The sequence below is a fragment of the Pholcus phalangioides genome, unplaced genomic scaffold (assembly GCF_987345545.1).
Source record: "Pholcus phalangioides strain wild (caught in Gottingen) unplaced genomic scaffold, Ppha-v1.0 ptg000015l_1, whole genome shotgun sequence".
Taxonomy (NCBI): Eukaryota; Metazoa; Arthropoda; class Arachnida; order Araneae; family Pholcidae; genus Pholcus; species Pholcus phalangioides.
Window position 1 is genome coordinate 96,503,993 of NW_028301608.1, and position 23,584 is coordinate 96,527,576.

General features: G+C 38.4%; 1 protein-coding gene across 1 annotated transcript in view; it reads left to right on the top strand.

Annotated features, from left to right (window-relative positions):
• The first annotated feature begins 1,935 nt into the window (after positions 1 to 1,935).
• The window catches only part of LOC149077114 (phosrestin-2-like), a 133,475-nt gene continuing 111,826 nt past the window's right edge, over positions 1,936 to 23,584 (top strand). The window contains exon 1 of the mRNA XM_089242691.1: positions 1,936 to 2,143. Coding sequence (XP_089098817.1) covers positions 2,136 to 2,143 — 8 coding nt within the window. The 5' untranslated portion in view covers positions 1,936 to 2,135. The remainder of the gene's footprint in view (positions 2,144 to 23,584) is intronic.

Genomic DNA, 23,584 nt, shown 5'->3' on the forward strand with positions numbered 1-23,584 from the left:
CGTCCATGAGATTGTCTTAAACATTGCCTTAATAGATGAACCATTGAATATTTAAATGTTTACAAAAATATATATACATTTATGCACAACCGCACAGACATTTTTCTAAATTCCGATACATATTTTGTATGGAGCATGTTTTTAGGCCTCAGATGTTTCAGAAACTCACGAGCATCATAATTGGAGATCTCTCTCAGATGTTGGCGACACGACCTTTCTTGTTTTTCGAAATAGTTCCTCGATGTGGGAATACATGGACGACACTCTTAAATCTTTGTGCAGATCGGCTTAACTGTTATAAGTTACATAAAAAGAATTAATTAATTATAACGTAAATTAACTCAAGACTGAAAAAATTAACGGCCGTATTCACCGACAGAGTTTAAACTACAATCGCCGGTGAAAGGATTGGAGGTCGACCCGGATTGGTTAAATTCAGGATTTTTACCGATCTGTGTCGATCTCTAATCCTTTAACCTGCGGTTGTAGTTTAAACTCTGTCGGTGAATACGGGCAAAACATATTTCTGTAATATGCGTCAATTCATAAATTAATGTTTTAAGTCAACAGCAGATGACGCTGTTTTTCTTCTTCTCTTGGCGCTATTTTTGTTTCGTTACAGATGTGCACGTTTTCTTCATTCCTATATTCAGATTAATTTCCTCCCCGCCCCCAAAAAAAGTGTAAAATTCCCAAAAACTACTGATAACTAGAAATTACTGCATAAAAAACATGCATAAACCATTCGCATGTGATTATATATATATATTTTTAATAAATACGCTCTAAGAAATATAAAATACAGTGAACTCTCGCTGAATTCGGCACCTATCGGACTAGGGTGCACCGGTTTACCAAAATCACCACATTATCGGTAGTCAATTGAAGGAGCCCATTTAAATAATGTAAACTTCTGCGCAAAGACATGCAGTGACATGTTTTCCTGCTCTTGGTGCGGGGGAGGGGGGGGGGCGTAAAAAACACCGTATTAGCGCAGGGCCGGATTATCGAGTCTACTGTATCCATTTTAAAAATCTTATTTGCTTTTTATGTGTGGTTATTTGTTTTTTAAATGCATACTTTCTCTTTCTTACCTATTTTGGAATTTTAACAGGTTTTCTGTAAATTTTTAATGCATGTTTTTGTACTATTTAGTGCATATTTTTTAATTTTTTTTTTTTTAAATTTTGTGTCACAAACACATCTCCCTATGCACCACACAGTATAACATAGTCCCATATAAAATGGTACAATCAGCATATTTACCGTGGAAAATAAAACAATAATAATAATGATAAAAAATAAATAAACAGAATAAAAGAATTTAGGGCATATTAGCATATCTTTAGAGTATATTCCGCTATTTTTAAAAACAGGTGCATTATAAAAATAGGTAAAGGATACTTTTAAGATTTCTGCGTCCCTCAGATAGAAATATATTCATTAAGTAATACATCATCGTACTAATTAACGTTTTAATAACTTTTTTCTATCATTCGAGGAGCGTTGCGTTCTTCCCGCAAAAGCGTCGCGTTTCTTACAGACGTAAGAGACTTTACACAGACGAAATTTTTATTCACCATAAGTAAGAAACTCGTTCGTAATTAGTGAAATTTATGTGACCCCGGTACTATATTAAGTTAATAATGACTTTCTCCCTTACTTTTTCTTCGTTGAATAAGATATAGGAAAAATAATTCTTGGACTATAACAATATTTCTTACTACCTTGAAGGAGAAGGTCGGGGGCTACACATACTACATACATTTCTGTTTTATTTCATTTTCCTCTCGACATCCTTAACATTGTTGTTTTTATTTCGTGGGGGTGATACGCATGCGCAGCTGTTCTGTTCCCATGAAAAGAGTAGGAGGAATACCTGTTAACGAGATCGCGCCACGCGGAATGCTACTTCACTTTTAGCTGAAGCAACAAGAGGGTTAGGATCTCAGTTTCGCTCGTTCGTCCGTATCTCTATTTCAATGTTTGTGCGCATCGTCAACAGCACGAGAAAAAGTTGAATGGACCTTATAACATTACCTTTCTCCACATCTTTTCTGGAATTTCCTTGAAACTAGGAAAAAGAAATAAAAGGATTATTTCTCGATTTTTTTTCTCATCAAATCAGAAGACTAATGACGGCGTAAGTTGAATTTTTATAAATTATTTTGTTTCGGCTATTATTTATTTATTTTTTGGAATTACGGTTACGTGAAGTGATAATCGTTTCTGTTTATCATCAAAGTGTTATCAGGAGCTGGAAAAAAAAAAAGAACATGTGATAACACGGGAGTTATCTTTTACGAACACACTCGTGTTTTTCATTACTCACACGTGGTACGGATGTTGTGTAATTTTCTCTCCTCTCTGTTGACTAAAATATTTGTTGGGCTTCCTGAGAAATTGTTTTCTTGGAGATAATAAACCTCATTGAAGTATAATATTTTTGATAACACTCTAGTCAACAAAATGAAACTTTTTTGATGTATCTGCTCAGCAAATGGGTGGATTTACCTAATTTTGGGGTGCTGAATTCAATTTAAAAAAAATCAGTATTTCTCTCTCACGTCACATTTCTGAGATACACAATTATCACAACAATACAAAAATACAATGTTGGCTAACATTGACTGGTTTTGAATTAAGTAAAAAAAAAAAACTTTCAGAGTTTACTGATATTTTCCAGTTAATGTTTCTGTAAAAGCACGCAAATTAATAATATATTTCTAAATTTTATCGAGCATTTTATTTGTAAAAATGAGACGAGTGCATTTCTTCTTTTGCAGTGCATCATCAATCACCCTGATTAAAATATCAACAGTATTATCTTATCATTAGAGGCTTCCAATGCCTCTGATAACTATCCTTTGTAGTGAGGATGCTTTGGTAGAAGCGTTCAAATTGTTCGTCGCTAAAAGCGCCCACAATTTTGGAAACAAATCAGAATAAATGTGAATTTTTAGTGACATCTTGGATCCCATGTTCTTGTTGTCTAGCAAATCCCTCACTATGGAAACATAGTTATCGTCTTTTCTATTGCCAATAGAGCTGTAGATAACGTAACTATTTTGAAACAGGACTAAGCAGCTAATTCATGATTTCCCAGCTTGGTATCGAAAGTTGGATCTTTCAACAGGTTTCTGATTTAATGTCCACCAAATATGCTCCTTCAGCCTTCCCTCATAAAATTTGAGAAATATTTCGTTTAAATGATTAAAAAACTGACCTTTATCTAATCTTCAATTACGCCCAACTGGACATGAAGTGAAAGTAAAATGTTGTTACTTGAGTCAACCAATGGAGTATTTTCTTACATTATTCCTTTCCAATGATATATAATATTCTTTAGGGCCACTCCTTGGCTTCGTAGTGGCTTTTGGTGTCTGTGCTGTCCCATAGACAGAAAAGGAAGCAACAGTATTTTGTGAATCTACCCTGTAAACATGTGAAAAGTGCAGCAACCATCATAACGTATCGGCATCCATGATTTTCACATCTGATTGCCTCCAGTAGCAGAGTCATGCCTTCACATGTTACTCTTTTGTCTACTGCATAAGCTACAGGCACTAAAAGTCGTTACCATTAAGCAATAATAGTGCTTTTAGGCTGATTTTACTTGTAATTTCTGAATATTTCTGTTTCTGATTAGTTGTTTTGCAAGTCGTCCAGTTGCAAAACGCGTTAAGCGCCAATCAGACTTTTTCACAGAAAGTGAAAAAGAAACTTTTGTAGAGTATATTTTTAGAACTGGCTGCTTGGAATTTAAAATTTTAACTTCACAGCATTAACATTTTAACAAGCGTCAGCTCAAAAGATATACTGTACAAAAGTTTCTTTTTCACTTTCTGTGAAAAAATATGGTTGTCGCTTAACGAGTTTTGCAACTGGACGGCTCAAATAGTCACCTTTCCTGTGGGGTATATTATGGACACCCATTTCCATCATCAGTCCTTTGATGTCGAAACATACAGACATTAAATTCCAAAATCTATAGAAAAACAGTCACTTCTTGATCTGAAACTTGAAATCTTTGTTCCTTCAGCAGAAGAATTCACTTTTTCAACCTAGAACTCAAAAATTTAGCTTGCTGTTAAGAAAGCAGTAATTAAAGTAATTTCTTGTCCTTCTACTCTATGACGTTAGGTGATATGTCGTAATCAGGTCTGCACTCTTCTATAAAATCGTACGTTTCTGTGTATGTGATCCACTGTCCGTTAGTGATTTAGTTCTTTCCGAATTACAGATTCCCTGTGTTATGTGTGATTACAAATAGTTTAGGATAGTCCCAGATTTAATTTTATAAATTTATTTCGTCACGATATTTCTCAATAATCAACCGAAGAATCTTAAAAAAAAACATATTTAAAAATCTAAATTACATAGAATTTAGACACGCTGTAGAATTAAATATAGAATTAGATGCGCTAACACGCCTTACGTGTCAGTGCATTTTTAACAGCGGATTCTGGTTCTACACTCAAAAAATCCGTAAGAATTGATGTATTACATGACAGATACAAAATGGCTGTTGAATTCGTGCAACCGATTTAACTGTTTACTAAACTGTCTAAGATGATCTATAATTGAAAATTATTCGCAGTATAGTTATTATTTTGACCTTTTTGTTGTTTTTGGTTGTTGAAAATACTTTTTTTTTTGTCTCCACGAACCAACCTGAAAGTTACTGAATGCTATCATTCATTTTTCAACATTCTTGAAAAGGGGGGAACTTTTAGGTTTAATTTTTTTTCCCTAAAAATCACTTTCATAAACAATTTCAATTAATAGCCTATTATTAAATTAAAAATTACATTGAACTGTATGCGTAACTTGAAAGAAAAGTTCATTATAGGCATTCAGAGAGGTGACCAAATTTTTGAGAAAATAGTGAATACCGTCCCTGGGTACAGACTGGTTGGTCCACTACAACGACACATTGGGCAATATGTATAAAGTCATCATGGTAAGCGACCGGCATGTTTTACGTGATGTGGTTTTTTTGCATTTCAATTCTCTTGCTCATTTACGTGTTTTTAAAGGTTTCAAGAAGATCTGAACGAATAAAAGTCACCTGGTGACATATCAGTGGCTGTAGAATTGTCACTAGCATAAACTAACCATATTTCTAGAAAAAAAAAACACGGAATAGTGGGTTTCCAAGTACGGAAATACGGGATATCACTAGTTATTGCCAAAAATGATGCCAAAAGTAAGTAAAGTTACCAACTATTTCTAAAATCACCGAAGAATTACCACAACGCCAACGGCGGCAAATGACTCATTACTGCACACAGCAGTAGATTAAAATATTAATGAAAACATTTCCAAAATATTAATGAAAATTCGGAATCAATGAATAATCAGAATCAATGAAAAAATTAATCTCAGAAAAAGTAAAATTTTCCAATAACTTTAGAGCCCTTGTCTCACTCGGGACTCCATTCGCCTACCCGTATAGACGCCACTGTGTGAATCACACGGCAGTATATCTTGTTGGCCCCTCGGGCTTTGTTGAAGTTTTTTTTTTTGACCCGCAGTGTCATAAAGGTTGAAGAGCACTGGTTTAATTCATCATTCATTTTGGCTTTATGCAGCTCTTCCTCAATTTACCGTTGTAACGAACCATCTATAATCCTTATTCAGTGGTGATATGTTTCTCAAGAAGTTAGATGCCCGTGGTGACTTTTTACAGCCTAAGAAAATTGTATCCCGATTCCTTATAGATCGTTTGCTTTAGTAATTCTGCCACATCATCGCATACATTTTGTGCCAATCTTAATAAATGTACTCAACCGAGTTTCATTTTATGTAACCTTAAACAAGGTGTGACTTCATCGTTATTCCATAACCAACTCTTTATAGTCATATAGGAGTAGGTTCCAATCTGAAGAAATGTTTCAAATATTATCACACATTATACTAGAAGCCATTCAAATCAAAAATAGCATTCCTTTAAAATATATACGATTCAATTTCTTACACAGTCCTTGAGTCCTACAGTCGCATTCAGTAAAAATTATTGTAATACAAGGGGAAAAATGCATTATTTTACTGAATTACGGAAAAGTAATTTTTTTGAATTTCAAGGCTCATTCCTCACTTGTTATAAATAGCTGTATTTACGATGCGATATATGAAAATAAATTTCTTATCAATTGTTTTTCTTTTGAAAATTTCCTCTCGACTCCCTAGTTTAATAACTCGAACCCCTCAGAAGTTGCGACCCATAGTTTTGGAAACCCTGAACCAGACTAACGGTTCAGGAATTATAATAGCGGGGTTAATAAGACATACACTACAATTCCTTTAAAAAAAATTTTCACATGAACAACAGTACAATTCGTCACCTTTAGACAATACCTAAATTTATGCATCTCGAATAATATACATTATTACCCTTACATTTATCTAGATCTCTCTATACCGTATCTCCATCTCACTGTAGGAGAAATTCGTCTTGCAGAGACGCTCTCTCGCCAATAATTCTTGATTGAGATTTGAATTCCTCGCAGAACACCAGAACAAAACCTTCCGGCTATTTCAAATAAATACATTAAATTTCGACGATATCCTGGTTTAGTAGAAATTAATGGTCTGAAACTTATTTTGTCTGGGAGCGATTCGGAAGGAAAATCTACTTATCCGAGAAATACCGTTACCGACATTTATTCTGCGGTTTCGCTTCCTCAATGGTTTCCCAGTGTTTTTAATTTTGCTATTCTTTTTTTTTAAACTATTTCGGAATAGATAATTGCCTGGAGGAATATTGTCTTGACTTTTATGAGAAACATTATGTAATTATGACTCTTTGAAATCTATCCTTAGTGAAATTTTAAAAACAATTATTATTTTTATTTTTTTGTAGAATCGATTACACTAAATCTTTTCCGATATAAATCAAAATTCTGATTAGAAGAATTCTATAGAAGAATTCTGATTTATATCGGAAAAGATTAAGTGTAATCGATTCTACAAAAAAATAAAAATAATAATTGTTTTTGTTTCTCATCATATTTAAGGTCTATTCACAAACATGAGTCACTGTTCGTCGCAACCACGAGACTCCCTCCTCGTCTCAGTTGAAAAGAAACATTGAGGTAGGCTTTGTCATAAGACACGGCCGCAAAACATGACGTGAATACGTTTTTGGTGCCGTTAATCACGTGTTAGAAACAGACATAATGAAACTATGTCAAAGCCGACGATAATGACACGCCAGCCTTTTCATCGGTTTTGATTTTGGCGTAGCTAACAAACGACACGATTATCCTCTGTTTTCGTTGTGAACTTCTCGAGATACAGCGGGAAAAAAAATTGTTACGAATCAGTGCCGCAGGCCTGCTGATGGGAAGAGATATTGAAACTGGAGTGATATCATACACTGGGTGCACATATCGCCATGTGCATCTGACGATACCATTGCTTCTGACTTGCGTTAGGCACTTGAATATAAGCATTTCAAGAATTTAGTCACGCAATTTTTTGCGAATGCTACCAGTATCGTATGGAGTCCAAGTGGTGGAGTGGTAAGATGCTCGTCTTCCACCATGAAGGTCCACCGGTTCGGATCCGGGGAAGAACATCAGAAACAAGTTCTTTACTTACCGAGCTTAGGGTGACCGTTAAGTGGAGCCTTCATTTCCAACCCAACTCTAGTGGTTGGAAATTGCCGTATGGCGATATATGATCGGAGTTGGTGTACGGTAAAGTATCGTCAGGTGATTTGAAAGACGTATTCACGTCAAAATGTTCTGTGTATTTATGCATATGCGTGGCCTCAACGTATTCATGTCGTCAGAGTTATGTTAGTTTCGTGGTATACATGTGCTGCCATCTACCTTTCCTGTTTTGAAGTGCAAATAGCAAATGACAGATTTTTCTTACCACGTAAGTATCATGTTGCAGATCTGCCAGCTCTCTGCGGAGAGAGTTCTTCAAATGGGGGAACGGCTCACATTCGCACCTTGAAGTTGGTAAAACCGCTAAAAACAAACTTCAGCCGACCATTAAAGTACCACCAACGGGCTTCAAACCTGGATCCTCGCGATGAGAGTCGAGCATAATGTCCACAAGATCGCGCAGCGCCAGCTCTTGAAGCTGTGCGTCCATGTGTAGTGAGCAGAATAGCTTCATATATCACGGTGTATCACAGTCAGATTTCGACTAGACTATACTATTATACCACACATGTACTTCGTCCATAGTCCATAATCCTCTGCGAAACTTCTAACGAATTAGTACATGTTGGAATGTTAGGTTATGATAGATGGATATACGGTGGGTGAAGCGCATGAGGGCATTCTCCCCCCACCCCTCAGCGTCAATGGCGTCGCCCACAGCGACTGATATAATGTATATTGACATTAATCATCATCATAATGTGGTGCCCTCCCCCAAGCCTTTCAAGTGCCGCTGCGGTGGTCGAGGGGTCATATAGTGATGGACTCTCATTGCGGTGGCCGGGTTCAAACCCCACCATCGCTACAATGGTGGTCGCCTAAGTTGGTTTTCTATGGTTCCTTACCTCGAGGTGAGAATGTAAGCCGATCTTCCGGTTGAAAAGTCTCGCCACAGAGAGCAGCAGGCTTACAACAGCAAAATCTTCAATCATTGGTTGACACACTTCACACATAGTTCGAAAAATAGGAGGCAGATGGCAGCACTGTAACAAGCATTAAGTGGAGTGGAACAAACAAGTTCCACGTTAGGTTCACAACACGGATATGCACATTCCAACATGTATCAATTCGTTAGAAGTTCCGCAGAGGAATATGGAAGAGGTACATGTATGGTTTGGTAGTAGTAGTAGTAGGGATTTCAAGTCTATTTCCAACTGTAGATTATATAACTATTGTAGAAAACTTCAAACCGAATCCGGGATTCAAATGTTCGTCACTCTTCACCGGCGTCCATAACTAGGTGTTTTCCCTGTGTACCAATTGAAATTATATTTCTTAGGTTTCTTAACTTCATAACGGGAAGGCGAACCTATGAATGATTGAAGCCCGTCGTAACATGCGTCACCGTATTAAACATATTCATTCCAGCTATGCACTCTCTGCCACTACAAATTCAAAAACATACTCAAATGCCCGAAAAAGTACGTCTCTAACTAATTTAAAAGAGATGTGTGTTAAGAGATTCTTAGCTTTAACATGTGAGCGAAATTGTTAGGCCATTTGTTGGGTTTTTTGTTTTCTACCTTCATACTTTTTGAAGTGAAATTTCTTCAGCGAGACATAGCAGTGAAATTCTGTGAGTGAAAGAACACCGTCACAAAAAGTGAAAAACTTTCGGTTACTGATGATGATGTCACTCTCCGCTATCCATATGAAGATTTCTAATAGCTGGCTGTTGCGAAGATATATTTAGGAAACAGAGAAAAAATTCAATTGCTCTGCGGGGAATCGAACTTACGTCCTTTTGTGGACGTGGTCACATCTTTCAAAGAACGTGGGTTTGACTCCCCGCAAGTTCAGTTGAATTTTCTCTGTTTCCTAAATATATCTTCGCATAAGCCAGCTGTTAAAACTTTACTTTTCTTGAAAACTGGTTGTGTTTAATAACTGGTGTGCGTGATTAAGTTTCGAGAAACAGATGGGTTGGTGGGTTTGTTGAGAGAGACTTGACTGTGTAAGGGTAATCTCGTAGATGCACCTCCGACCCACGATTAAGGTATACGAGATATTTAATAAATCTGACGCTACAGTCCTGTTCAGTACAAAAACTGTCGGGGCGATACGTGATAAATCCCCGAGTCTAGTGCCATAGAGGTCAGATTCGAGAGCGGCGCCACTATTTTAATATCCGTCGCCTGGTTTCTTGCTGTAGATACAGATCTGTAGCATTGGACGAAGTACTGCATAACGGCAGCGCTAGGCTGTCTCACCCTACAACGGTAGGGTAAAACTAATCTAACTCAAGACGGTCGGACGTGTAAGGTAAAGGAAATAAGGTTGGTTTGGTGTAGGTTGGGGTGTATTCAGTAATAAAGCCCTACTTACGCTAACCCAGAGTTACGTGTACTCGGAGTTACGATTTTTTGTGAAAAGTGCACGCTTTCTCAAATTCAAGTATAATCACGGGCTAATTTCTGAATTGGAAGCTATTTTTAAGTTATAACCAATAAATTGCCTGGTTGATCAAAACAGTATTAGAGTATGGCATCTACCATTTGCTTTTTGAAGACTGGTTACGATTTTTTCATTGGTCACCAGTTTATATACAGTCGAATCCCGTTTTAACGAATACCATTATAGCGAAAATCTCGTTTTAACGAACACATTTGTAATCCCCCAAATAAGTTTACGTAGGAACAATGCTACAATGAACCTGGAATTCGTTTATAACGAAATTTCGTTCTGAAGTGATCTCTCCGGTCTCTTGGTGTTCGTTATAACGGGATTCGACTGTATCTCGTTTCAGCTGGCACGAACAAAATAGTTTAGCAGTCAGTCATTAGATTTAACAATCCAAAGTTTCACTTCTATTGCGCAAGGTCCTCACGCTTTTTTTAAAATGAAATGTACTGTATAATATTGTAGAGTTTTCTTGTTGTTGTTGTATCAGTCGGTCGCTTGATTCTCGCTCTCAAAAGTTAATTAAATAAATGTTAATTATTTGTTAACTGTTGACCATGTTATTACATCACGGAATAAAACATCAAATAGCTGAATCAACCAGCTAAACTGGTGACAACCGGCCGTTTCAATATGGATATTATCGCACCTGCTTTACTTTCGTTTATCAGCACCATGTGGTCTTCTCATTAGCACGGATTTTTGCCGTTAATATTTTTCAGGTAGGCGAAACTTTTATTTCACGTTCAACAATTTAGTGAACTGAACTGCTCTTAATTGATCATGGCAAATCCGAATGCACAACAGGATCAATCATCTCAAGCTGATGTCAACGCACGTGCTTTCGATTTGTGCCGTGTTGCTTTCAAGGCACCTCCATTCTGGGAAACGGATCCTGCCGTGTGGTTTGCACAAGTGGAGTCACAATTTTTAGTTTCTGGCATCTCTAATGACTTAACAAAATTCCATTCTGTTGTCGCGTCATTAGATTCAAACGTTTTGAAATGTGTCCGTGACATTATCGTTCAGCCACCCACCACTGATGCCTATAACACGCTCAAAAAACGCGTGCTTGCATATTTCGAGCAATCGGAAAGTTCACGACTTCGATTATTGTTCAACGATTTGCATTTAGGTGATCAACGTCCATCACAATTGCTTTGTGAAATGGAAAGTCTCAACGGTGGAAAACTAAACGAAAGCGCACTCTGCACGTTGTGGACCCAACGATTACCCTCGCATGTACAGCAGATTCTCAGTGCTTGTAGTGATGAACCTACAAATATTCGGAAGCTTACTGCAATTGCCGATAAAGTCTGTGAGGTATCCAGAAACAGTACCGTAGTCGCGACTGTCGATTCTCATTCCGAGGTCAGCACCCTCCGTACAGAAATTGCCGAACTGAAAAATGCTTTTCAACAATTTGGCAGCAACAATTCATCTCATTCGAGTCGCAGCCGCACTCGCTTTCGCAACCGTTCCAGAAACCGATCCCGATCCAGTGCACGTTCTCAAGGGCTGTGTTGGTACCACAACAATTTCGGCGAGAAGGCTCGCAAGTGTGTCACTCCTTGCAACTGGTCTACGGGAAACTAGTCGGCGCAGCTGCTTCGTCGGCGGCAGGCTGTGGTACAACAAGCCGACTTTTCGTCTTCGAACGCAAAACTCGAACACGATTTCTAGTGGACAGCGGTGCAGTTATTAGTTGCTTTCCCAAACGGCTAACGTCCTCGAAATGTCTTCCTACGGAATTCAAGCTGTATGCAGCGAACGGCTCTGAAATCCGGACTTACGGTAAGCTCAGACTAGAACTTGATTTTGGGTTGAGGCGAATATTTACATGGAATTTCGTTATTGCCGATATTTCTACCCCAATTTTGGGTGCCGATTTTCTTGAACGATTCGACTTACTAGTCGACGTCAAAAATAAGTGTATTCGCGATAACGAAACATCCTTATCAGCGGTATGTTCATTTGCTGAATGCCCACATACGAGTTTATCTATTGTCAATGGGAAATCACAGTACGATGCCATTGTACGTAAATTTCCCCAATTATTGGGCTCTAATCCCCAAATCAAGCCAGGTTATGACATGCTGAGTCATTGTATAGAAACAACCGGACCTCCAGTATTTTCGAAACCGAGGAGACTCAATCCCGAAAAACTCGCTGCTTTGAAAACCGAATTTCAAATGCTCATGAATCAAGGTATTTTGAGGCCATCAAAAAGCCCATGGGCCAGCCCCATTCATTTTGTGCAAAAGAAAGACAGTACTTGGCGCATATGTGGGGATTTCAGAGCGCTCAATAAAGTTACCGTAGCTGATAAGTACCCGCTCCCCCATATCCACGACTTCATACTGGGATTGCGAGGAAAGAAGATATTTTCAAAAGTTGACCTCGTCAGGGCTTATCAGCAGATACCCATCGAGCCCAAGGACATTCAAAAAACCGCTGTAACCACTCCAATTGGCTTGTTCGAATTTCTGAAGATGCCATATGGTCTCCGAAATGCTGGAAGCACATTTCAACGTTTTGTTGACAACATTCTTCGCGATCTCGATTTTTGTTTCGCTTATTTGGACGATATCTTCATCTTTTCTGAGGATGACTCTTCCCATAAGCAACATTTAGAGACGCTCTTCCAGAGACTCCAGGACTTTGGACTAGTAATCAACTTGCACAAATGCGTTTTCGGAGTTACCGAAATTTCTTTTTTAGGATTCTTGGTATCAGAAAAAGGAGTTTCTCCCTTACCTGACAAAGTTCGTACCTTAGTCGAGTACCCCTTGCCTAAGACAGTTAAAGAACTCAGAAATTTTCTTGCCGTTCTAAATTTCTACCACCGATTTTTGAAGGACGCTGCAACAAAACAATCTTGTTTATATGCTCTCGTAAGCAATAAACGTAAGAATGACAAAACCCCTATCGATTGGACTGACACTACTAAAGAAGCTTTTGAATCGTGCAAACAATTAATTGTTGATGCCACTGCTTTAGCATTCCCAGAGCCCCATGCTCAATTGGTTCTGATGGTCGATGCATCTGACTTTGCAGCAGGCGCTGTATTGCAACAGAAGGTTGAGAAAGGACTTGAACCTCTTGGTTTTTTTTCTAAAAAACTTTCTCCCACTCAAACAAAATACAGCACATTTGATCGTGAACTTTTGGCAATGTTAAGAGATTCTTAGCTTTAACATGTGAGCGAAATTGTTAGGCCATTTGTTGGGTTTTTTGTTTTCTACCTTCATACTTTTTGAAGTGAAATTTCTTCAGCGAGACATAGCAGTGAAATTCTGTGAGTGAAAGAACACCGTCACAAAAAGTGAAAAACTTTCGGTTACTGATGATGATGTCACTCTCCGCTATCCATATGAAGATTTCTAATAGCTGGCTGTTGCGAAGATATATTTAGGAAACAGAGAAAAAATTCAATTGCTCTGCGGGGAATCGAACTTACGTCCTTTTGTGGACGTGGTCACATCTTTCAAAGAACGTGGGTTTGACTCCCCGCAAGTTCAGTTGAATTTTCTCTGTTTCCTAAATATATCTTCGCATAAGCCAGCTGTTAAAACTTTACTTTTCTTGAAAACTGGTTGTGTTTAATAACTGGTGTGCGTGATTAAGTTTCGAGAAACAGATGGGTTGGTGGGTTTGTTGAGAGAGACTTGACTGTGTAAGGGTAATCTCGTAGATGCACCTCCGACCCACGATTAAGGTATACGAGATATTTAATAAATCTGACGCTACAGTCCTGTTCAGTACAAAAACTGTCGGGGCGATACGTGATAAATCCCCGAGTCTAGTGCCATAGAGGTCAGATTCGAGAGCGGCGCCACTATTTTAATATCCGTCGCCTGGTTTCTTGCTGTAGATACAGATCTGTAGCATTGGACGAAGTACTGCATAACGGCAGCGCTAGGCTGTCTCACCCTACAACGGTAGGGTAAAACTAATCTAACTCAAGACGGTCGGACGTGTAAGGTAAAGGAAATAAGGTTGGTTTGGTGTAGGTTGGGGTGTATTCAGTAATAAAGCCCTACTTACGCTAACCCAGAGTTACGTGTACTCGGAGTTACGATTTTTTGTGAAAAGTGCACGCTTTCTCAAATTCAAGTATAATCACGGGCTAATTTCTGAATTGGAAGCTATTTTTAAGTTATAACCAATAAATTGCCTGGTTGATCAAAACAGTATTAGAGTATGGCATCTACCATTTGCTTTTTGAAGACTGGTTACGATTTTTTCATTGGTCACCAGTTTATATACAGTCGAATCCCGTTTTAACGAATACCATTATAGCGAAAATCTCGTTTTAACGAACACATTTGTAATCCCCCAAATAAGTTTACGTAGGAACAATGCTACAATGAACCTGGAATTCGTTTATAACGAAATTTCGTTCTGAAGTGATCTCTCCGGTCTCTTGGTGTTCGTTATAACGGGATTCGACTGTATCTCGTTTCAGCTGGCACGAACAAAATAGTTTAGCAGTCAGTCATTAGATTTAACAATCCAAAGTTTCACTTCTATTGCGCAAGGTCCTCACGCTTTTTTTAAAATGAAATGTACTGTATAATATTGTAGAGTTTTCTTGTTGTTGTTGTATCAGTCGGTCGCTTGATTCTCGCTCTCAAAAGTTAATTAAATAAATGTTAATTATTTGTTAACTGTTGACCATGTTATTACATCACGGAATAAAACATCAAATAGCTGAATCAACCAGCTAAACTGGTGACAACCGGCCGTTTCAATATGGATATTATCGCACCTGCTTTACTTTCGTTTATCAGCACCATGTGGTCTTCTCATTAGCACGGATTTTTGCCGTTAATATTTTTCAGGTAGGCGAAACTTTTATTTCACGTTCAACAATTTAGTGAACTGAACTGCTCTTAATTGATCATGGCAAATCCGAATGCACAACAGGATCAATCATCTCAAGCTGATGTCAACGCACGTGCTTTCGATTTGTGCCGTGTTGCTTTCAAGGCACCTCCATTCTGGGAAACGGATCCTGCCGTGTGGTTTGCACAAGTGGAGTCACAATTTTTAGTTTCTGGCATCTCTAATGACTTAACAAAATTCCATTCTGTTGTCGCGTCATTAGATTCAAACGTTTTGAAATGTGTCCGTGACATTATCGTTCAGCCACCCACCACTGATGCCTATAACACGCTCAAAAAACGCGTGCTTGCATATTTCGAGCAATCGGAAAGTTCACGACTTCGATTATTGTTCAACGATTTGCATTTAGGTGATCAACGTCCATCACAATTGCTTTGTGAAATGGAAAGTCTCAACGGTGGAAAACTAAACGAAAGCGCACTCTGCACGTTGTGGACCCAACGATTACCCTCGCATGTACAGCAGATTCTCAGTGCTTGTAGTGATGAACCTACAAATATTCGGAAGCTTACTGCAATTGCCGATAAAGTCTGTGAGGTATCCAGAAACAGTACCGTAGTCGCGACTGTCGATTCTCATTCCGAGGTCAGCACCCTCCGTACAGAAATTGCCGAACTGAAAAATGCTTTTCAACAATTTGGCAGCAACAATTCATCTCATTCGAGTCGCAGCCGCACTCGCTTTCGCAACCGTTCCAGAAACCGATCCCGATCCAGTGCACGTTCTCAAGGGCTGTGTTGGTACCACAACAATTTCGGCGAGAAGGCTCGCAAGTGTGTCACTCCTTGCAACTGGTCTACGGGAAACTAGTCGGCGCAGCTGCTTCGTCGGCGGCAGGCTGTGGTACAACAAGCCGACTTTTCGTCTTCGAACGCAAAACTCGAACACGATTTCTAGTGGACAGCGGTGCAGTTATTAGTTGCTTTCCCAAACGGCTAACGTCCTCGAAATGTCTTCCTACGGAATTCAAGCTGTATGCAGCGAACGGCTCTGAAATCCGGACTTACGGTAAGCTCAGACTAGAACTTGATTTTGGGTTGAGGCGAATATTTACATGGAATTTCGTTATTGCCGATATTTCTACCCCAATTTTGGGTGCCGATTTTCTTGAACGATTCGACTTACTAGTCGACGTCAAAAATAAGTGTATTCGCGATAACGAAACATCCTTATCAGCGGTATGTTCATTTGCTGAATGCCCACATACGAGTTTATCTATTGTCAATGGGAAATCACAGTACGATGCCATTGTACGTAAATTTCCCCAATTATTGGGCTCTAATCCCCAAATCAAGCCAGGTTATGACATGCTGAGTCATTGTATAGAAACAACCGGACCTCCAGTATTTTCGAAACCGAGGAGACTCAATCCCGAAAAACTCGCTGCTTTGAAAACCGAATTTCAAATGCTCATGAATCAAGGTATTTTGAGGCCATCAAAAAGCCCATGGGCCAGCCCCATTCATTTTGTGCAAAAGAAAGACAGTACTTGGCGCATATGTGGGGATTTCAGAGCGCTCAATAAAGTTACCGTAGCTGATAAGTACCCGCTCCCCCATATCCACGACTTCATACTGGGATTGCGAGGAAAGAAGATATTTTCAAAAGTTGACCTCGTCAGGGCTTATCAGCAGATACCCATCGAGCCCAAGGACATTCAAAAAACCGCTGTAACCACTCCAATTGGCTTGTTCGAATTTCTGAAGATGCCATATGGTCTCCGAAATGCTGGAAGCACATTTCAACGTTTTGTTGACAACATTCTTCGCGATCTCGATTTTTGTTTCGCTTATTTGGACGATATCTTCATCTTTTCTGAGGATGACTCTTCCCATAAGCAACATTTAGAGACGCTCTTCCAGAGACTCCAGGACTTTGGACTAGTAATCAACTTGCACAAATGCGTTTTCGGAGTTACCGAAATTTCTTTTTTAGGATTCTTGGTATCAGAAAAAGGAGTTTCTCCCTTACCTGACAAAGTTCGTACCTTAGTCGAGTACCCCTTGCCTAAGACAGTTAAAGAACTCAGAAATTTTCTTGCCGTTCTAAATTTCTACCACCGATTTTTGAAGGACGCTGCAACAAAACAATCTTGTTTATATGCTCTCGTAAGCAATAAACGTAAGAATGACAAAACCCCTATCGATTGGACTGACACTACTAAAGAAGCTTTTGAATCGTGCAAACAATTAATTGTTGATGCCACTGCTTTAGCATTCCCAGAGCCCCATGCTCAATTGGTTCTGATGGTCGATGCATCTGACTTTGCAGCAGGCGCTGTATTGCAACAGAAGGTTGAGAAAGGACTTGAACCTCTTGGTTTTTTTTCTAAAAAACTTTCTCCCACTCAAACAAAATACAGCACATTTGATCGTGAACTTTTGGCAATTTATTTGGCCGTCAAACACTTCCAACATATGTTAGAAGGCAGACAGGTCGTTATTTTCAGCGATCACAAGCCTCTTACATTTGTGTTCAATCAAAAGCTAGAGAAATCATCTGCTCGTCAAACACGGTATCTAGAACTCATTAGTCAGTACACCACTGATATTCGGCACGTATCGGGTGAAGAAAACGTTATTGCTGACACATTATCTAGAATCAACGAAATAAAACTATCCGATTCTTTAGACCTAGATTCCATGGCTGCTGATCAACAAAATGATCAGGACTTACAAAATCTGCTAACATCAAACACTAATCTTCAGTTGCGTCTTGTGACTTTCCCTACTGGCAATACACCCATCTATTGTGATGTTTCTAATGGACGTGTTAGACCTTACGTTCCAAGTAACTGGTGCAAGGTTGTCTTTGACAAAATCCATAAACTGTCTCATCCTGGTGCCAAGGCCACTTTGAAGCTCCTGCAGCAACGTTTCGTGTGGCAATCCATGAGAAAAGACTGTTCTGCATGGTGTCGACAGTGCATTTCATGCCAAAAGGTGAAGGTTCACAAGCACACGCGGTCTCCTCTTGCAGAGTATCCGCTTCCATCTGACAGATTTCGCCATGTCCATCTTGACATTGTCGGCCCCCTTCTGCCATCTAATGGGAATTCCTACTTGCTCACCTGCATCGATAGATACACACGCTGGCCTGAAGCCGTTCCTATTCCGGATCAAACAGCCGAGACTACGGCTTCAGCATTCATCAATTGCTGGGTGTCCCGTTATGGCATTCCTGATGTCATCACAACTGACCGGGGCACGAATTTCGAATCTCATCTTTTCCAGCACTTGTCAAGATTACTCGGTGTTCAGCGAATTCGCACTACCTCTTACCATCCTCAAGCCAATGGGATGGTAGAGAGATTTCATCGAACCATGAAAAGTGCTCTGATGGCAGTAGACCCAGTGCATTGGAGCGAGGCTCTACCTTTGGTGTTGCTATCTCTTCGATCAACAGTTCGTGAAGATCTGCAATCATCACCATCTGAACTAGTTTTCGGAACTGTCCTCAGACTTCCCGGAGAACTCATCCAAAGTTCTGACCAACTGCCAGTTCCAGCACCTGTATTCGTCGAGAGGATTCGCCAACACATGTCCAAACTGCGACCAACACCAGCTTCTAACCATGCCAAACAAGCAGTATTCGTGTCAAAGGACTTGAAGGATTGTTCTCACGTCTTTCTACGAACTGATGCTGTGAGACGTCCATTGGTTCCTCCATATCAAGGACCATATCATGTCGTATCTAGAGACTCTAAAAATTTTTGCTTACTAATTAACAATAAGAAAGTTTATGTTTCTATTGATCGGGTAAAGCCTGCATATATCCAGCAAGAAGCCAACAAGTCTCCCTTTCCCAGTGTTGTTAATGTGCCCATACCTAATGCATGTAACACGAAATCTGGCCGCAAAATTAAGCCCGTAGTCCGTTTTCAGGCGGGCGTTTAATCTACGGGGGGAGTATTGTGGCGACGAATATTCCTCGAGATGGCAGTCGTGTCGCGCGCGCCCACTTCGGCTCTACTAGCTAAAACGCGCTCACGTTTCTGACCAATGTTCTCGAATGTACTATAATATTGTAGAGTTTTCTTGTTGTTGTTGTATCAGTCGGTCGCTTGATTCTCGCTCTCAAAAGTTAATTAAATAAATGTTAATTATTTGTTAACTGTTGACCATGTTATTACATCACGGAATAAAACATCAAATAGCTGAATCAACCAGCTAAAAAACTTTCATAGTGTGATCTCGACCTTAGACACAGAAACATGGAGTATCCAATTGAGAAAAAAAAATTCAAATTGCCTCGTGGAATTCAAAATGCAATCATCCAAAACTGGGAACAAGTAATCGCTGTTACTTCATAAGAAATGCTTCTCGTGACAAGAGAAGCGACATATGTTACATTCTAATTTCCAGAAACTTCCATTAAGCTCGGTGAAATGATCGAAGAAAACTCGCGCTAAACGCAGACGTTTCCCGGAACTTTATTATTTTCGTTTACTATTCTGGAAATAAATAAGCTGTTAAATAACTAAATTACACCGCGGAATGTCGGTTACTTTCATTCCTCCAACTTCTTTTCATTTAAGATGGTGATGAACGTTCGGTTTCCAAACGACGAAATCCGCGGAAACTCGTGCAATATTAACGAATGACGCGTTAAAACGAAAGAGGATAAAAATAAAACTCTCTCATAAGGCGTTATTCTCTCGTAAAACGGCATTCGAAGAAGAAAGCGAAAAAAAAAGAGTTAATTAGTTTATGCGAACAAAGTGTTAACAATTTTCGGCGTCCCGTGTTCCGTTCGCGAAACCATCCCGTTCCCGCTCATTAACCAGCGACCCGCGAAACAATTCTCTCACCTCTCTGCCATGTTTACATAGTTTTCGGTAACATGACTTCGGTAATCTGTTTATTAGCGGGGTGTTAAAATAGCTATCGTTCATGTATTTTCGGGAAAACACCAGGCTTTCTCGGTTAATTATAAACAACTCGAAAGACGCCAATTACAAGTGCGAGGTAATAGTTATGTGTGTTCAAACAATTAATCTTCCCAGCCGTGTATTAACATGATCCGAGATACGTTGCGTAAGATATATAAGTGGGTGTGTGTGTTGTTTTACACTGGAGTTGTACCAGACGCTAGTCGATGTTAGCACAGAATCTACAGTGTTTTCCGCTACGACTGAAAGATTTTCATACTTAAGTAATGAACGTGTCTAGTACATAATTTTACATCATTCATTGCCAATTAAATGATGATTTCAGATTCGAAACTAAATGCTATATAATTTATGCAAATGCTATAAAATAGCGTTTCTCAACCTTTTTGAACCCAAGGGCCAGTAAAATGTCTGAAACAATTCGATGAATCACAAACTTACAGCATGAGCACAGTGCTCGTATGTCCCGCATTTTTCGCATGACACATAAATTTAAATGCATATAACGACGGAATGTCCCTTAAAATCCGGGACATTCCTGGTCGTTCCGACTGATTTTATATAACTGTTTCGTTTTTACGACGATGCTTTCTTTCGAATTTGTATTTACTAAAACCTGAGATTTTTCATACATTGGTATATCGGCCGCTATTTCCGCAACAATTGATGATTTTATTGACTTATGGCAATGTTTTCGGTGAGAATGGGTGACGTCCCGTACTTAACCACATTTTTATCCGATTTTCCCGTATTCTTCTCGATGAAATATGAAGACTCAATCGTAATGATTTTTTTGTCTTGAAATACGTTTTTGTTTACCGCGATTTGCAGTAGCCTCTTATTCGTAACAGCTTTCAGCGATCTTAGCAATAATTAGCAGATTTGTCGAGAATGGCATTTTTTGTCTATACAATTAGCATTATACCGTATTAAGGATCACAACTATTACCCATGGAAGAGAGTATGTAAACTTTCCCTAATAATACTCAGAAAAATCACCACCGAAAAATGCAGGTACTAGCAAAATACAAAACTCATACAAAAATATTCAGAGGATAAAAAATGTTTAAAACATCCTTAAAAATAGTTTAAATTCATAGAGAAAAAAATTTAATAATTGTTCTACTTGTGAAAAGTCCGTGAACATTCTTTCTTTAATCAATAACTTTTCAAAAAAAAACTTTCAAACAATTTTATGACACAATAACGTAAATCAGGGGTGCACAAACTCTGGCCCGACACATGAGTAGACTGACAATATCCTTCATGAAAATTTTGAATATCACCAATTATTATCTCGGAGAATTGTTAAAGGCAAGCAAAGTTGCCAATTCCTGCCAAAAAATTGCCAAAGAAAAGTTGCCAATTACAGCCAACAAAATTTCCAAAGGCAAGTAGAGTCATGGGCGGAGATACGGGGGGGTGCGTGGGGGGGGGCATTGCCCTCCTAGCATCAAAGGTGAAGTCGACTGATCTAACGCATATATGCATAGATGAATCGACATCATAATCATCTTGCCCCCCCAGCAATAATGACCGTGCCCCCCCCCGACTTCCAAGTCTATCGCCGCCTATGCGTAAAGTTGCCAATTTAAGCCAAAAAAAAAAAAATGTCGGGCATGCGAAGCCGCCAATTACAGCCTTCCATCAAAGGAATTGCTAAAGGCAAACAAATTTACCAATTATAGCCAACGAAAAAGAATCAAAAGCAAGTAAAGTGTTGCTGCTATCGCTGAAAATCGTGAATAGTGGGCGTGAATAAACGCCACTCACGTCACGTTCGTTAAAAAAAATCACCAAAAAAAAAATGCACACATATATACATTTGACAAATATGTGAGATTAGCATGTTTATACATTACTGTAATTAACCATGATATAGGATCATAATTATCATAATTTAGTTCATACAGTCAATCGTAAAACTCGTTTAATCCTTGATTTCAAACAAATCCTTGTTAAAAATTAGGGAAAAAACGAGGCATTTTATAAAAAAAAAAGTTTGGACGGCCAAAATTATCGGAATGTTCCATAAAATACAGGGTCATGGTAACCATGGCAGAAATACTTCATATCTGTTCCGCGGATAATTACATTGTAGTATAAGTAGTAAAATAGTAAACTCTTCCAAAAAATCAAGTTCGAACGAACATAAACGTAAATAGAAATTTTAATAAAACCAGCTCGTATCTTCAAACAATAATGCTGTAAGAATTCATAATTACTCAAACAAATACTTCGGGATCCAAATCTTCCATAAAAAATAAACTTTCATATTTTTATATAGTTTCTATTTATTCAATTGATTAGACGAGACAGAAAAAAAATCGAGAAAACACACGTTTCTTGAAATGGATCAGTTTTGATTGAAAAACCAAGCAATTTTTCATGAACTGACTAGAGAATGAATATTTACTCTGAATTTTTCTGTATACACACCATTTGAATCACGAAAAACATCAATTTTCCTCACAGCTGGGTAATATTGGGATACGTACTACGCCTTAGAAAGAAAGAGAAACCATTAAAAAAGAAGCTGAATTTTACGGCAAAATTCTTCTTAGACTGCCTGAAGAAATGTCACAATGCTTATCAAATATTACATCATCTTTCTTTTCCATTTGTTTCACTCCCATAGAAATTCTCTACGAAAAAAAAAATCGATTTTTGTTGTACTCGATGCTGTCTCTCAAAAGGTGATTTTTTACGCCTCTCCCCAAACGAGTAATATTCCATAAGAACGGAATTTCGAAAAAATCTCAAAAAAACAGTAAATTTATGGAGAAAAAATTTAGAGCTCATCCTACATGAAGAGTCCGTGAACATTCTTTCTCCAATATCAATCATTTCCGAAAAATCTTTGGAAAAAAAAAATTGATGACAAAATAATGTAAATGGTTATACAGTATTATAGCGAAAGTAGTAAACTCAGAAAAATTGAGTCCGAACGAACGTAATAAAAAGTTTAATCAAACCAGCTTGTATATCTTTAAACGGCAACGATGTAAGAGTTCTATAATTGCTAGAATAAACACTTCAGGAACAATTTCTTCTATAAAAATAAACTCATATTTTATATGGTTTCTATTTATTCAGTTGATTGGAAGAGAGAAACAACCGAGAAAACACACGTAGCGCTTGAAATGGATCAGTTCTGATTGAAAAACCAAGCAATTTTCCCAGGAACTGACTAGGGAGAAAAAAATGCTACCGTCTGAAGTTTTCTGTATACGCACCATTTGAAAAAAAACACGGAAAAAAAAAATCAATTTTCTCACGGCTGGGTAATATTAGGGTACGTACCGCATGCACCTTAGAAAGAAAGAGAAAACATTCACACAAAAATAATCTCATTTTATTTTTGGTTCTTATTTATTTTTAGGGATTTGGTAAATAGAGAAAATCTCCGAAGGATTAGGAAGCAGAAATAGGAAATTTTACTGTATAAATATTTGGCGCGGTTTTTTTCCCCTCTGTGTTATGTTGGTTATTTTGGGAGTATGAGTATTAAAAAAACTTTTGCGTATATATACAAGAAAAAACTCATCAGGGAAATGTTTTTCCTGATGTTCAAATGAAAAAAAAAACACTTGGGGAAAGTTGCTGGATCTGGAAAAGAAATTGCAATTTTTTATCACGGAGATTGTTTTGACTGTTACGAATATATTGTTGACGACTCTTTAAACAGAAAAACAACAGCAAAAAA